Source organism: Micromesistius poutassou (assembly GCF_964030765.1).
Source record: "Micromesistius poutassou genome assembly, chromosome: 17".
Taxonomy (NCBI): Eukaryota; Metazoa; Chordata; class Actinopteri; order Gadiformes; family Gadidae; genus Micromesistius; species Micromesistius poutassou.
Window position 1 is genome coordinate 10797012 of NC_140287.1, and position 15552 is coordinate 10812563.

Consider the following 15552-nt stretch of genomic DNA (forward strand, 5'->3'; position numbering starts at 1 on the left):
CACTCTTGCACCAAACTCCAAACACCAATCTTTTCTACTTCAAAACATAACGATCATTTCTATCACCCTGTGGTGGCAAACAACAATGGTATTGATCGGTAAGAATCACAAGAATTGTACAGAAAAAAAACACAACAGCTTTTTTGTGAGAAGCTATTCATTTAAGTTCCTAGATCGCTCTGTGCTTTAGGCTACTGAAGAAAATATATTCAGGAAAAAACATAAAAAGCAGCAAAACTGAAAGACTGGACTCCATCTGAGAATAAGTAGGGGCATGAACCAGGCTTCAAAGGTGCTGCTGCTCTGGGATCAGCTGTAGGTCACAACAGCAGAAGCCTTCCCTGCAGTGAGATGCATAACTCTGCAGTTTCTCTCTCTCTGGTCTCTCTGCCCTTTAGTTCTTACCAGTCACCACAGTGAGGGCCTCAGTAGTCATTAAGCATCACTGAGGAGAACGGCTCCCTCTGTGCTCCCTCAGAAACACACACACACACACACACACACACACACACACACACACACACACACACACACACACACACACACACACACACACACACACACACACAGCTGTAATGCAGGCCATGTGTGTTTGTGTGCATGCACACACACTGCCTGCATCAAAGCAGTGTGTGCGTGTTTGCATGTGCACACACGTGCAATCAAACACACACACAAAACACACAGCTGTATAGCGGGAGGAGGTGTGCACAGCCTCCAGCCTGTGAGGGACCAGGGGGCTGAACAGATCTTTGCATTGGATTTAACGTGTCTCCCTGTGACCTGAGAGACGCCACCTCGGCGGAGCGTTCCGGAGATTTAAGACTTCCCGAGCAGAACAGAAGTGCTTTTGGCAAACACACACGCATCAAACATCACACACACACACACACACACACACACACACACACACACACACACACACACACACACACACACAGGATGGAACATGTGTAGTAGAGATTTACAAAGTACAGGAAACCACTGGGTTCATCCAGAGAGAACAGGGAGATGTTGGTATTAGTTTTAGCGGATGGACACTGGTGTGTTGTTTGGATTAGAATCACATAAGATAAACTTCCTCTAATATGAGACAGTGACGTGTCGGGTGGTTATCCAGACAGAACATACACAGCCTTGAGGATGTTTCTCCACACACACACACACACACACACACACACACACACACACACACACACACACACACACACACACACACACACACACACACACACACACACACACACACACACACACACCTTCGTCTTCGGAGTCAAGAGGTCTTTCACGTAGTAGCGCCACGGTTAACGGAAACATTAAACCGAAGGCAGAGAGTGTTTCCCAAACAGAACGGGGACCGCAGGGTGCCGGTGAGGCTAGCATCTCTGGGCCTCCTGGCATTCCGCATGCCACTGCATCCACGGCAGGGATCAGAATACTATCTCATTCCACCGCGAGTCAAATTAGAACACAGACTTATGGGATTTAAAACTACAGACAGCCACCTTTTCCATACAGGCTGACGTGTGCCGGTGTGTATGTTTAGGAGTCTAAGGATCATTGATGTGCGTTTTGCTGTGTGTGCCGGTGCGGGCGCGCGCATGTGTGAGATAACCTGCCCGGCAACGGCAGAATAAATACCCCCCCTCCACCCCACACCCCACCCCCTGGGGTGCGGAGGACGCCTCAGCCATGTGCCGGGACCAGTCAATCAATTCGTTTCCTGTGTCCGCAAACGCAAACAACTCCGTACTATTCTACATAAAAAAGATGTTGAGCACATATAGCATCTGGCGTGTCGGGAGACGATGCTGACGTTCCCATGACAACAACATTGCACTCCCTAAAAGCTGCATTCAACGAAATGGGCGTGACCACAAACGACAATGGGTCCTAATTACCGTTATAAACGAGTATGATGTTTGGGTTTGGACAATGGAGGAATAGTACGGAAAGCGAATTCACGATATCCCATTCATCAGAAGGTCGGTGAGTGGGCCCCAAATCAAAACGTTGTCCTTATCGGAGATGAATAAACCAATATCAAAAAAGCGATCGCCTGTATAACCGCAATAAGGTGTAACCGACGCACTGTCTTGAAATGCTTGTAAAGTATTCAACCAGCGGAACCAAATGAAGGCTGATTGTGGATGCTTTACAAAGCGGCTTTATGGAGCGGCTCTGTTTGCGCTCCGTCATGACGCGGCGGTCCTGCCGCTCGCTGCTTACCTCATTTTCTCGTCTTCTAGTCAACGGAAGATGACATGAAACCGGGGACCACGTCCAGAAATCCTCCTCGTTTCCTCCCCACTAAAGACAGCGGGATGCGGTCTCTTCAGCAGGTCACAATCAGTCTGACGGTTCAACGGCCTACACCTTGTACCCTACTGCGTCTCCTGGATGCGAAGGACCATCGGGCATGTGGAGGCGCTATGAGCTGGCTCCCCTCTTCTTTGTGCTCCGTTGTCTCTCTCCCCATGTGCTGGGAGTCCCCACTTCCATGGTACGACGATATTCGGAACAGAAGACGATGAATGGTGGATGGTGGTAGTGAGCCGCCGCCTCCCTGGTGGGATATCTTTTCCCGAGTGTTTTGGTGGAGATGTGAGAATGTCCGGCGAAGGACGCACGCGTCGGCTCGGTGCTGCCCCCCCGCGGACACCACGTGGAACTGCCCTGTGCGCGTCCCCGCCCCATCGGCGCGCACACGCTCAGAGCAACGTGCACGTTTATTCTTCTAGACTGAAAACACTGAAAAGCTTCTACGGAAAATTCTCGATAAATGCTGCTAACAATATCTAGATTATTTCTTCACCGCACGAAACCCTTAAATTAATTTAACATAATTTAAAGCTCTATGAATAATTTCAATAAACAATGGAGTAATAATGCCATTAGGATAGGTCTATGTTTGACAATAATGAGAATATTTAATAGGCCTATTTACATTTAGCTAAACTGTGGAAAATTAGTATACTGTTTGTTATCGTTTTCTCAACATTTTTATTATTTTACTTCTAGCAAAAAAATATTTGGAGGTGGGAATGAATCAGATATGAGGTTTGTTCATGCAGGTCTGTGATCCTAAACAACATCATGTTATTTTTATCCTATAGATGTGACTGAAAATGGAATGCCAAAAAACTGATCACATCCACGCATACTCAGACAATCTTTAAGAAGCGCTTGTTTATTTGCATGTTCGTTGTGTGAAGAAGTCATGTTTCTGAATGGAAGCATTAGAAGCAGTGTTGTCCAGTTACAAACCTCCAGGTTTCTGCTGGTGGTTTCTCTGGTATTATTAGCTGAGACTGGATGACGGAAGAGCACATCAGAAGTTAAGTTACAGTGCAAAGGTCATCTCTCTCATCCAGACATGCCTTCAGGTAGAAAACTGATTTGGGAACAATTGACAATATCAAGTTACTGAACAACTTAATAGGCGCTTGGTTGAGTTTCCCACTGCCTTGCTCATATGCCTTTGAGGCTATTCAAGTGCCTGGTAAAAAACAAACAAAGAAACACATACCAAACAAACCTCATGCATGTTACGATACTTTTCAAACAATACATCTTCACCGTTCAACTAGATAAACTGTAAAGCCTTTCAGTCTATTTACACATCATCACTCATGACAAAACAAATTGGCAGTTTAGGTTGTGACTCGGTATCATTTCAGATAGAAGATGCCTGTCTCGTTATTCAATTAGAAGCACAAACAGTTGTGACTTCTCCAGATTACAGTTGAGGAAGGCACGTGTTCTGTTGTTACTGATGCCATGCTACTTGGAAAAGGTTTGGATAAAACCATTGAGGTGCTGCAAACCAATCCGTATTTTAAAAAGTACCATACACAGGGGAATTGCATCAAGTGGTTTATCTAGTACAGAGTTAATTCTGAATTATTACTAATTATTATTATTATAATATTACAATTTAATTTATTGTCTCCATTAAAATTGGATTTCAGCAGATCTGATTTCAGATGCTTCGACACATATAAATTTATGTGATATCCACATTTCAATGTTGGTTAGTGTTTTACCAAGGTGGGTTGGTGTACCTGGACAAGAGAAGGCTTTAACAAGAAAATATTAACTTCCTTTAGTGCTTTCCTGAGTTGTTAATTACAAAATAATTTAAAATCACTTTGCTCTGCACTTGGTTCCTCCAATGTGCTCAATATTAAACCCTTGATTGGGAACAATAGAGGTTATTGACTTCATAACATACAACAGGAGACACTAAATCAAATAGCTAAACGTTATTACTACTTACAAATGCTGTTTAAATCTGAGCCTTTGGTTTTTTTGTTGGCTAGTCGGATAGAAATCCTTGTTCTCATGTTTGATTCTATTCACTATGTGTTTCATGTCACTTTAACAGTACTGTTAAAATAAATATTTAGCATTTACGGCAAAGTGAAGCGTTGTGTTTTGTGTTTTATTTCTGGATTTTTAAAGCAACGCGACAATCCCACAGTTCTGTTCTTTAGCGGAAACCTCAGATTTCTTCAAGTCATCCTTTTAGTTGAGTCCCACACGTCCTTCACTTCACATCATCTTAACTCAGTGCTCAGGTCAGTTCACACAGTCCCGCGCCGCGACCCCACTCAGTCATGCTTCCTCCGGTTGGTGTGTGTTCTCCGTTTGGGTTTGGTTTGGTCGGCTTCTAGTGCAGTTCAGATATTATTCTCCTCGTGTGGAGACGTGAGGAGCAGGGTCTAGTAGGGGGAGGGTGGCAGCCAGTCCCAGGTCTGCTCCCTGAGTCCTCACACTATCCTCCACTGCATCACACTCATGTCCTTCCCTCCCGTCGACACCAGGAAGCTGTCATCATACAGGAAGTTCACGTTGGTCACGTGACTGCTGTGGCCACCATAAGCATGACTGGGAGCCTGGGGGAGAGAAGGGGGGGGGGGTGGGGGGGGAGCAAAACAAAGTCCATCAGTGTTTTGAAGTCAACGTCGTGTAACGTCTATCAGTCACGTGACCTTTGGGTTAGAAAAGATACGATTTATATTTATATTGAAATATTTTAGCTCTGGTCGTTGTTGAGTTGAATTCGATGTTGGAGTCAGAATGCACTGTGATGAGATGTTGTCGCTCTGACATGAAGCTCTTCTGTGATGTTCCTCAAAGCTACTCTGTACTCTCCAACTGTGATTACATGCTGTGATTATTTTGTTTGTCTCCCCGGTAACCACCCAGTGTCCGTCTCTTACCCGGAACTGGGAGCAGGGGAAGGAGAACAGGTGGACCTTCCCAAAGTCGTCCCCAGTGGCCAGCAGGCTCTTCTCATTGGAGCTGCACACAGCGTTGATGTCAGTCCCATCAGAACCGTCCGGCCACAGCCCTGAGGAACACCACATCACACAGAGGTGAGATATGAGAGAGAGAGAGAGAGAGAGAGAGAGAGAGAGAGAGAGAGAGAGAGAGACAAAGAGATACAGAGATTGTGTGTTTTCATGCTACTTACCGAAGACCTCGAAGCCCAGGGAGCAGGTGCTGGTCCCCCAGGTGATGTCTCTGGTGGTCTCCACACTCACCACCTGCTTACACACCGACGGAATCCCTGTGAAAACACACAGAAAACTCCTTATGGTTTCTCCATGATGATCATAACATATTGACCAGACGATGGGGGTGGAGAGAGAAACTGAAGTCAGGATGGGGGTTCTGTTTGTTTCTACTTGATATCAAGTGTGTGAGGTGGGCAGCAGGTCCTTACAGTAGAGGATCTCGTAGTCTCCAGAGTTAGACACCAGGTACTGGGAGTCCACAGACCAGTCCAGGTGGGTGATGAAACTGGAGTGACCCTGGGAGTGGAGACACACTTTAATCACTCATACACCTCATCACCTCCACACACACACACACACATACACGCAGGCACACACGCACACTCGCGCCAACACACACACACACACACATACACACACACACACCAGCAACGAAAACACACATATATACACTTGTGACTTCTACAGAGAATGCATCTTTTTTTATTATTATTAGCACAAATACTGAGAAGACGTCACATGGGGTGGAGGGGGCGGAGCCAATGTAACCAAATATCAGGGGCGGGACGGAAGCCTAAATATAAAGCTGTGGTTCCTGGTGGGGGACATAAAGTCTACCCTGCCTGTTGAGGGGGACTATTAATAACGTGGCTCACCGAGCACTTCCCGACCCGACCGTACTTCCTGCCCTGCTCCGCCACGGCATAGATGTAGATGTAGTTGTCATGGGAACCGATGGCCAGGAAGTTCCCATCTAGATAGGAGGAGAGGAGCAGATGGGAGCGTGAGGTTGTTGGAGTGATGGATCCAGGAGAAGGCTGAGTTACGGTGAACAGGATAGAGAGGAGAGAGAAGATGGAGAGGAGGGAGAGAGGATGGAGAGAGGATGAAGAGAGGAGGAGAGAGAGAGGAGGGAGAGAGAGAGAGAGAGAGGAGGAAGGAGAGAGAAGGAGAGAGAGGGATGGGAGAGAGAGGAAGGAGAGAGAGAGGAGAGAGGAGGGAGAGAGGAGGGAGAGAGAGGAGGGAGAGGAGGGAGAGAGAGAGGAAAAAGGAGGGAGAGAGGAGGGAGAGAGAGGAGGAGAGGATGGAGAGAGGAGAGAGAGAGGAGGGAGAGAGAGAGAGAAAGGAGGAGAGGATGGAGAGAGGAGGAGAGAGAGAGGAGGGAGAGAGAGAGAGAGGAGGAGGGAGAGAGAAGGAGAGAGAGAAGAGGAGAGAGGAGAGAGAGATGGGAGAGAGGAAGGAGAGAGAGAGGAGAGAGGAGGAGAGAGGAGGGAGAGAGGAGGGAGAGAGAGGAGGGAGAGAGGAGGAGAGAGGAGGGAGAGAGGGGGGAGAAGGAGGACCATAGGGTGAGGCCGGGAGCAGGAGGAGAGGAGGGAGAGAGGATTCATGTCTGACCCACCTGGGCCGTAACACATCACAGAGAGCTGCTCGCTCCCATCTGTGTGGACCGTGACCAGGTCTTTGGAGTCTGAGTCCAGCACCAGCCACCTGTAGGGTCCAAACAATTATACATGTTATCACATGAACGTCATTGCTGAAGTCTAGAGTTTCAGTTATTGTATTGTTGTTGCGTTGTTGTCGTTGGTAACTGAAGCACTGTTTTGTCATGTTTCATGTGATTCAGTAGTCTGGCAGACTGCGTTGTTCCCAACTGGTCTCACAGGATTCCAGTACCTGCCCGTGTGTGTTCCCACAGCAACCACTGCCCCAGACGGGTGGAAGCAGGCTGACTGGGCAGATTCCTGTAGAGGAAACACAAAAGGAACATATCGTGTCTGGCCATATAAAGACATAAAACATACATTGGAAAGATTCTCGAAAATGAACAACTTGAAAACCTGAATTGAACCTAGCGCAGTTCCCCAGTTTCCCCACAGAGGGCGCTGTTGCCCATGCTTACGTCCAGATGCTTGGTCCAGATGGGCTGGTGGGTGCGGGACTCCCAGAGGCTGACCTGCTTGTCGTAGCCGCAGGTCAGGAAGACGGGCTTGGAGGGATGGACAGCCAGGCCCCACAGCTCATCAGTGTGGCCCTGGAGCGAGATGAGGACCGGTTAGGACCGGTCTGCTCCTCTATCATCTAACATTTACATTCATGGCGTTTAGAAGACGCTTTTATCTAAAGTGACTTACAATAAGTACATTTGTCAGAAGAAAGAGAAACAACAATATATCACTGTTAAGGATGTTCAAAGAACCAAGTTCCAAGCACTAACATTTGTTAGGTTAACCCATTCCCCGTATACAACAAAGATAGCTAGGAGAAGATGCTACACAATGCTAAGTACTATTTTTAAGTCCATACAACATACAATAAGTGCGTACATTAAGTGCCAGGACGTACAAAATACAATAAGTGTGTAATAGGGGTGTGTGGGGGTGTGGTGGGGGGGTAAGGGGGGAGGAGATACAGAGTCTAAGTGAACTCTGAACAAACCATAACGCTAGTCAGTGATAGCACGACAAAAGGCTCCGACCACACCAAGGTATCCCCGGTGATACTGATTATGTAACGGTGTCGTCGAGTGCCGGCCCACCTGCGTTATGGGGGTGAACTCCCCGTCCAGACTGCCCTGGAGAACAAAGTTCTTGGTGGTTCCGATGAGAACGCTCTCCCCCCGGCCCTCAGCGATGGTTCTGATTGGTCCAAAGAGCTCGGGCACCTGAACCAGAGAGGATGGAGTCCATCTGATTATGGATCGCTGTTTCCTTAATGCTTTCTTGAAAACATAAACCCTGTAATATTTGTTATTGTACACAGTCTGTGTTTTTCATAGTTCATGTTATATTAATGACTACTAGACATCACAGTTAACAAATAGCATTAGTGATTTGTGATACATCTGGATGAGCTCTGCATCACTGTGACATGAAACATATTTGCTCATTTTAATGACTTGTATATAATGAGGATTCATTGAGCATCATTTTAATTGAATATCCCAACGTCATTAGACCAATCGTCTCATTAGCATATGAACAAAAGCTCTCTCTTGCATGATAAACATCCACTGTTTTCTGGAAGCCTCCAGTCCACTGGTTCTAACGTACATGACTACAGTCAGGCTGAGGAGGTGTTTACCTCCACACTCTGGATCTGCTGGTAGCTGCTGTTCCAGGACACCAGCCTGCGGTCCTTCCCCCCAGACACCAGGGTGCCGTTGCGCAGCATGCACAGAGCGAAGATGCTGCCGCTGTGGGCCCCCTGCACCACCTGGCTGATACGGTTGGTGCCTGCAGGGAGAGGGGGATACAAGGGTGAGGAGGCAGAGCGGAGGAGACATGGGTGAGGGAGGGAGAGAGGAGGAGACATGGGTGAGGGAGGGAGGAGGTGAGAGGATAGAGACAGAAGGAGACATGGGTGAGGGAGAGAGGAGGGATAGAGGAGGAGACACGGGTGAGGCCGGGACAGGGGGAGAGGAGGGTGAGAAGAGGAAGTGAGGAGGGAGAGAGGAGGAGACATGGAGTGAGGCCCGGGGCAGGGAGAGAGGAGGTAGAGGGGAGGAAGAGAGGAGGAGACATGGGTGAGGAGGGAGAGAGGAGGAGACATGGGTTAGACCCGGGGGGGCAGAGAGAGAGGTGGGAGAGAGGTCCTCCAGACGTTACCTTTCCCCCACACCAGGATGTTCCCGCTGGAGTCTCCTGTGATGGCGTCTCCGTTTTCTGCAAACGTCACGCAGATAACGAACTTTGGCTTCTCCTGTTTCTGGAGGCGACAAGAGGACAAACCATCTGTTGATTCAATTTGGTGTTATTAAGTTAATTAACCGATTAACCAATTATCCAATCCGGAATAGAAAGAGAGAAAGGTGATTCATCAACCTAACAGAACACCACCATGGAAGGCCTGGAATAGAGCCTTAATGTCTTCTTAAGAACAGTGTCCCTCTAGTTTCACAGCACACTGTGAAGGCTCAGTAGTAGGAGGTGGAACCCTACCTCAAACAGTCCTTGTTTCTTCACCAGCAGGCCTTTCTCCAGGGTCCAGAAGTGGAGGTGAGACTTGCCACAGGTGATGATGATGTGGCTGTCTGTGGGGTGGAAGTCTGCGGCGAACATCGACTCGTTGGAGCACTGGGGCACACACATACACACACACGCACACACAGGGACAAGGTCAACAGCAGAACCCAGGGGGGAACAGCACACACACGCACACACATATTGACACAGTCAAACCCAGGGTGCCGCAGCACACACACACACACACACACACACACACACACACACACACACAGGCTAAGCACACACACACACACGCACACATGGACCGGTCAACAGTAGAACCCAGAGGGTCACAGCACACACACACACACACACACACACACACACACACACACACACACACACACACACACACACACACACACACACACACACACACACACACACACACACACCTTGACGTCAGCCAGGCGGTCCTCTCTCTGCCAGTCCCAGGCGGAGAGGACGTGGTCGTTGGAGTCGTCCACCACACACAGTGTGTTTCCACCGTTCTGTGACAAAACATCAACAACAACAAACACCAACAAGTCAACGGACGTTTCCGTGGCGAAGCGGCAGCCTGTTTCCTGTTTGTGTGGGCGTCGGCCTGGGGTCACTCACCGACTTGGAGAAGGCCAGGCAGGCCACGCCCCGGTCGAAGAATCCGGTGCCCAGGACGTGGAGCGTGTTCAGGCTGACGGAGTCCCACACACGCACGTGAGGAGCCAGCTGCAAACACACACACACACACACACACACACACACACACACACACACACACAGATGCATGCACACACAAACAAAAGCATACACATACAAACAACAAACATACATGCATGCCCACACACACACACACACACACACACACACACACACACGCACACGCACACGCACACACATTTTAACAATAACATTTTTTAATTTCTATATTGAATGGCCCTCAATCCTTACGAATGGGTAACAATTCATACCGATTTTAACAATCAAATAGTGGGGCTACGACTTGGATGAGCACGGTGAGCCATCACTACCACATACACTCAATACACGTCCCCTCATTACATTGATTCATGGGAGACGCTGAGATGTTAAATGTATCGTAACACAGCCCTTACTTTGCCGTCACACGAAGTTCCCGCCACCTGGCCAGTTGCTATGGTGATTTTGTCAGGGTGAACAGCCAGGCTGTTGAGAAGGAGAACAACAAACACAGAAAGAGATATGACGCAGTAGTTTGATCTCAATGGGCAAGGAGACGAGGGTGTGTGTCAGGATGCTGGTGTTGACTGACTGCCTGTCCCCCCCAACATCACCAACTCACACACCCCCCCCAACGAGCGTAGCCCCTCATTATGTCAATGGTATTGTGTAGTGTGAATCCTCTCTATACTCTTATAGAAAGGCAGGACTGTGTGTGTGTGTGCGTGCGTGTGTGTGCATTCATGTAGTGTCAATCCTCTCTATACACCCATAAAAACACGACCATCAAATGCCTCACCATTTGATGTCGTCTGTGTGCCCGGTGTAGTGTCTCTGCAGCCTCTCGTCCACATTGAACAGCACCACCACGGAGGCGATGAAGTACACCGTCTCCCCGGTGGGCATCAGGTAGAGGTTGGAGCGGCAGTCGCGGCCCCGGTAACCGTATCTGAGCGTTCCGGTGGTCAAGGAGTGCAGGGGGCGGGTGTTTGGTTCACAGCGTTATGATGGTGAAGTCACGTCAAAGTCACATGGCCCGCTAGGTAACTGGGTTTATACAGACAGCTGTTTGAGGAGCTGAAGTTAAGCTGTCGTCTCTGTTTTATTTTGAATAATTGTATTACATGATAATAATCCTAATGCAATATATGTGTAAACTCCAATACAAACAACGTTACAGTGCTAATGGGATTGAGGAGTAAACTCAGTTAGTGGTTTATCTATCTTTCAAACCAGGGTTATGAGTGCCATGCTTCTGTCTGTATTTAGCAGAACTGTCTCTACTCTGGATGTGTCTCTTCTGTCCTGAGACAGAAGAGAAGAAGAGAAACAGCAGTTGTCTCTGACCAGCTGCTGACCTTGTTGACCTCATGTTGGTCTGGGGCGGGGGGGGGGGGGGGGGGGGGGGTAAGGGACAAGTTGTTCTGCTGCAGGGCCGCAGTAAGAACAGAGTCACATTCACACTGACAGACGGAGAGCAGAGCTGTCAATCACAACCTCCTCCCTCTCCTGACCTTACAACAGATCAATATCAGATTAAAATGTCATCAGAAAAAAACCCTGAATCCAACCCTTACTCTCCGTTCCTCCCTGCAACACACCAAGTAAACATGCTGCAGCAGTTTCTATGCGTCAGGAAATGCATGTCTGCTGCGTCCCCTGTCTGCACTAAAGGGACCAGAGCGGGTCATCACCACGGTAACGGATACACCCAGTCCAGCTTGAGTTTGCTCCCAGGCAGGTCGGACTTGGCCTCCAGGCAGTAGGGCTCCACCTGGTCTCTGGGCATGAACATGGTGACCGGGCGGCCCTTTAAGAACATCTTCACATAGCCCTCCTCTGGAGGAAGCAACACACAGGCGTCAGTGAGGGCACAAACAAAGATGGAGGCTTCAGATAGAGCGTGTCCTTCAGAGTGATGATGACATGATGACAGATGAAATGGACGTATGTAACGAGGAATCGATAAACAATCACAAGAGATTGACAAGAGATGAAAGCCATTTTAAACAAAAAGGTACTTGAGTTAATCAGCAAAATTCAGAGTATGCATAAACAAACAAAGTGCCTTTTTAAGCGACTTTATTAGTCCTTTGAAACACATGACAACAGAAGGCATGAATGAAGTGAAACTTGACCTGCAGGTCCTGCACACTTTGAGCTGCAGGTCTGAGGGGATGTGAACCAACATCACACACAAGCAGAAGCATCGTTATGGAAGGCAAGCATAATGAGGCACAGAACCAGTCAAACATATACATGCCATTTTAATATTTCAATAGACAAATAACATGCAGAAAACATAAATGACACCAAACAATATTATATTAACAACAAAAAGTAGTATTTCCGAAAATATCGAACGCAATAATCACACATGTATTTAAATATTGATTGCTTCCACAGGCTTGGGGCTAAGAGATTGTATTCTCTTTTCAGTAAAGTTAGTAATATAAAACATAACATGCCTCTCTAATGACAAGCGACAGTGTAGTGTGGACAAATAAATATTAGAAATGTTGAGCCTGAAAATACGAAACTGTACAAAATATCACGCAGTCTCTTTCAATGTCATCATGTTGACATTGAGGCAACATTCAAGAAGCCATATATATCCTGTGAACCACCCAACGTTAGCGTAGCCTACTAGCATTCGGCGTCTGTTTGAACGGGAAGGAACAAGGAAGAAGCTATGAGGTATGTTGGCTTCAAACAGTGGACTGTGATAAAAATAGCATCACTGCCAGGCTAGCTAGCATATGTCAAAGCTAGCTGCCTGTCTTGAGTTCAGAGGCATGTTTGGATCTTAATAAAATAAAGGGCTCAGTAGCATACCTGGAACACAGTAGCATAGCTGGGGCTCAGTAGCATACCTGGGGCTAGGTAGCATACCTGGGGCTCAGTAACATAGCTGGGGCTAGGTAGAACACCTGGGGCTCAGTAGCATAGCTGGGGCTAGGTAGCACACCTGGGGCTAGGTAGCATACCTGGGGCTCAGTAACATAGCTGGGGCTAGGTAGCACACCTGGGGCTCAGTAGCATAGCTGGACTTCAGTAGTATACCTGGGGCTAGGTAGCATACCTGGGGCTCAGTAGCATACCTGGGGCTCAGTAGCATAGCTGGGGCTAGGTAGCACACCTGGGACTCAGTAGCATAGCTGGGGCTAGGTAGCACACCTGGGGCTCAGTAACATATCTGGAAGTAGTGACTGGGGGAGCGCACGGGGCCACGGTAGCTTGGTGTATCGAGGGGCCTGAAGGCCGACTGACTCAGGCTCCTTGACTTCCTCAACTGGAGGCTAAAACTGGGGGTCTTCCGGCCCTCCGCAGTCCTGCTCGGGCCCCCGGCCTGCAGGGAGGGGCCGGGGGGCCTGATGGCCGGAGGGGCCTCTATGGCCTTCAGACCGGTGGAGGGGCGGTCGGATCCGGTGCACCTGGCAGAGGAGCTGAGGTACAGCTGTACCGTGACTATAGCAGCATATGGAACGACGGGGGCAGGGCCAGTCAGGATGTAGAACACACAGAGCCAATTGGAGAAGAAAGAGGGTGGGGGCAGAGCCAGTCACTCGGGACCAGGAAGGAGAGGAGATGCAGAAAAGATCAAAGTCAGAATTTGGAATGGCTGCGTGTTCTGTTCATTCTGCATATTTATATCTCTTGTTTTTAGAAATCTCCTTTCTTGGTTTAAAATGCAACAACAAAACCAAATAGATTAATGTTTTTGAGAAGGCTTCAAAAAACCCTGTGATCATCACCATGTATTTCAGGGATTATTTCAGTTTCATGAATAATAACGACATAAGAGACTCGATGCTCCAGGCTGTGACAAAAACTACAAGGAGCGAAATCAAACATATCTCCATGGAAACCGAAGAAACACTCGGACCGATCTCAATGCAAATATACAAAATATGGGGAGAGAGAGAGAGAGAGAAAGAGAGAGAGCCAGCGAGAGAGAGACAGAGAGAGAGAGAGAGAAAGAGGGAGAGAGAGAGCCAGCACAGTAAGCCAGCGAGCCAGCGAGAGGGAGAGAGAGAGAGAGGGAAAGAGGGAGAGAGAGAGCCAGTGAGAGAGAGAGAGAGAGAGAGAGAGAGAGAGAGAGAGAGAGAGAGAGAGAGAGAGGTTGCACAGGCTGAAATCCTCTACTTATTCAAAAGCAAAGGATTCTGGGAACGGTGGAGTTGGGGGGTCTGGAACTCGGCGCGGAGGAAAGTGCTGGGATTCTTTGTGCTGTTACTATGGTGACAGAGCGCTAAATACCCAACGTGCAAAAAGTGGGGCAGGGCCGTGGGCAAACACACACGCACACGCAGCAAGAAAAGTGGCAGTTTTCATCCGCAGCTAAACGACTGGTGTTGACAGAGACACACGGCAACCACTGCAAGCTCACACACAGGGACAGCTCAGTGTCGCTGAAGCAGCACTGTGTGTGTGTGTTCAGTGTGTGCGTCGTTCAGTGTGTGTGTGTGTGTGTGTGTGTGTGTAATGAGGCGTGCGTGTGTGTGCATGTGAGTGTGTGTGTCTGTATGTGTGCGTGTGTCTGCGCGTGTGTGGTAAGGTAAGGTAAGGTGTGCGTGTGTATGTATGCATCTGTGTGTGTGTGTGTGTGTGTGTGTGTGTGTGTGTGTGTGTGTGTGTGTGGTGAGGTGTGCATGTGTGTTTGCGTGTGTATCTGTGTTTGTGTATGTGCGTGCATGTGTTCATATGTTTGTGTGAGTCTGTGTGTGCTTCCGGCCGCATCTGTGTGTGCGTCTGTGTGTGTGTGTGTGTGTGTGTGTGTGTGTGTGTGTGTGTTAGTCAGCTCAGTGTGGGGGGCAGCAGCTACCACACAGGGACACGTTCTCGTCCCTCCCCTCTGCGTCCACAGCTCTCTGAGTGCAGCGCACTGAAACAACCGTAAAAAAGACTGATCAAATCCTCTCTCAAACTATTCGTCTCAAACTATATAACCACTTCCTGTCTGGAACTACACCCGAAGGAAGTACACCCGACGCTGCGGGTGGAGGGGCCTTCGCGGGCGCAGCACCACCCTGAGAGCTGTGGAGGCCGGAGGGGGTCCTGGGAAGCGGGTGGTGCGGGGGGGGCAGGGGGCAGTGGTGGTGGTGGGCGGGGCTGGGCTGGGGTTCGGGAGGGGCTTGGCTGGGGGGGGGAGGGGCCTACCTTTGCAGTGGGTCACCCGTCGCGTCCCTTGTGGCCACAGAGGGAGACAGAAGGACGGGTGAGGGAGAGTGTGTCCTCACCACCTCAGGGGAGGGAGGAGCTTCCTGCTGGTCATAACGGGCTCTAGTGGCCCTGTAACTTCCTGTATCCTCTAGGCTCCTCCCCTTCCTGTGTTATTGTCTTGCATG

At 48.8% G+C, this 15552-nt stretch overlaps 2 protein-coding genes across 3 annotated transcripts in view; both read right to left on the reverse strand.

Moving 5' to 3' along the window:
• evla (Enah/Vasp-like a) overlaps window positions 1-2563 on the reverse strand; it is a 31676-nt gene extending 29113 nt beyond the window's left edge. Inside the window, exon 1 of the mRNA XM_084482521.1 lies at window positions 2230-2563. Within this exon, the coding sequence (XP_084338647.1) occupies window positions 2230-2234 (5 nt within the window). The 5' untranslated portion in view covers window positions 2235-2563. The remainder of the gene's footprint in view (window positions 1-2229) is intronic.
• A 646-nt stretch (window positions 2564-3209) lies between these two features.
• Window positions 3210-15552, reverse strand: part of eml1 (EMAP like 1) — a 44482-nt gene continuing 32139 nt past the window's right edge. For both annotated transcript variants that reach the window (XM_084482518.1, XM_084482517.1), the window contains exons 6-23: window positions 15365-15391; window positions 11914-12043; window positions 11004-11153; window positions 10621-10690; window positions 10127-10234; window positions 9922-10017; window positions 9461-9595; window positions 9128-9227; window positions 8604-8755; window positions 8059-8184; window positions 7423-7554; window positions 7197-7264; window positions 6922-7010; window positions 6179-6276; window positions 5732-5819; window positions 5480-5575; window positions 5226-5356; window positions 3210-4898 (exon numbers count right to left, since the gene is read on the reverse strand). In XM_084482518.1, coding sequence (XP_084338644.1) covers window positions 4773-4898; window positions 5226-5356; window positions 5480-5575; window positions 5732-5819; window positions 6179-6276; window positions 6922-7010; window positions 7197-7264; window positions 7423-7554; window positions 8059-8184; window positions 8604-8755; window positions 9128-9227; window positions 9461-9595; window positions 9922-10017; window positions 10127-10234; window positions 10621-10690; window positions 11004-11153; window positions 11914-12043; window positions 15365-15391 — 1922 coding nt within the window. In that variant the 3' untranslated portion in view covers window positions 3210-4772. The remainder of the gene's footprint in view (window positions 4899-5225; window positions 5357-5479; window positions 5576-5731; window positions 5820-6178; window positions 6277-6921; window positions 7011-7196; window positions 7265-7422; window positions 7555-8058; window positions 8185-8603; window positions 8756-9127; window positions 9228-9460; window positions 9596-9921; window positions 10018-10126; window positions 10235-10620; window positions 10691-11003; window positions 11154-11913; window positions 12044-15364; window positions 15392-15552) is intronic.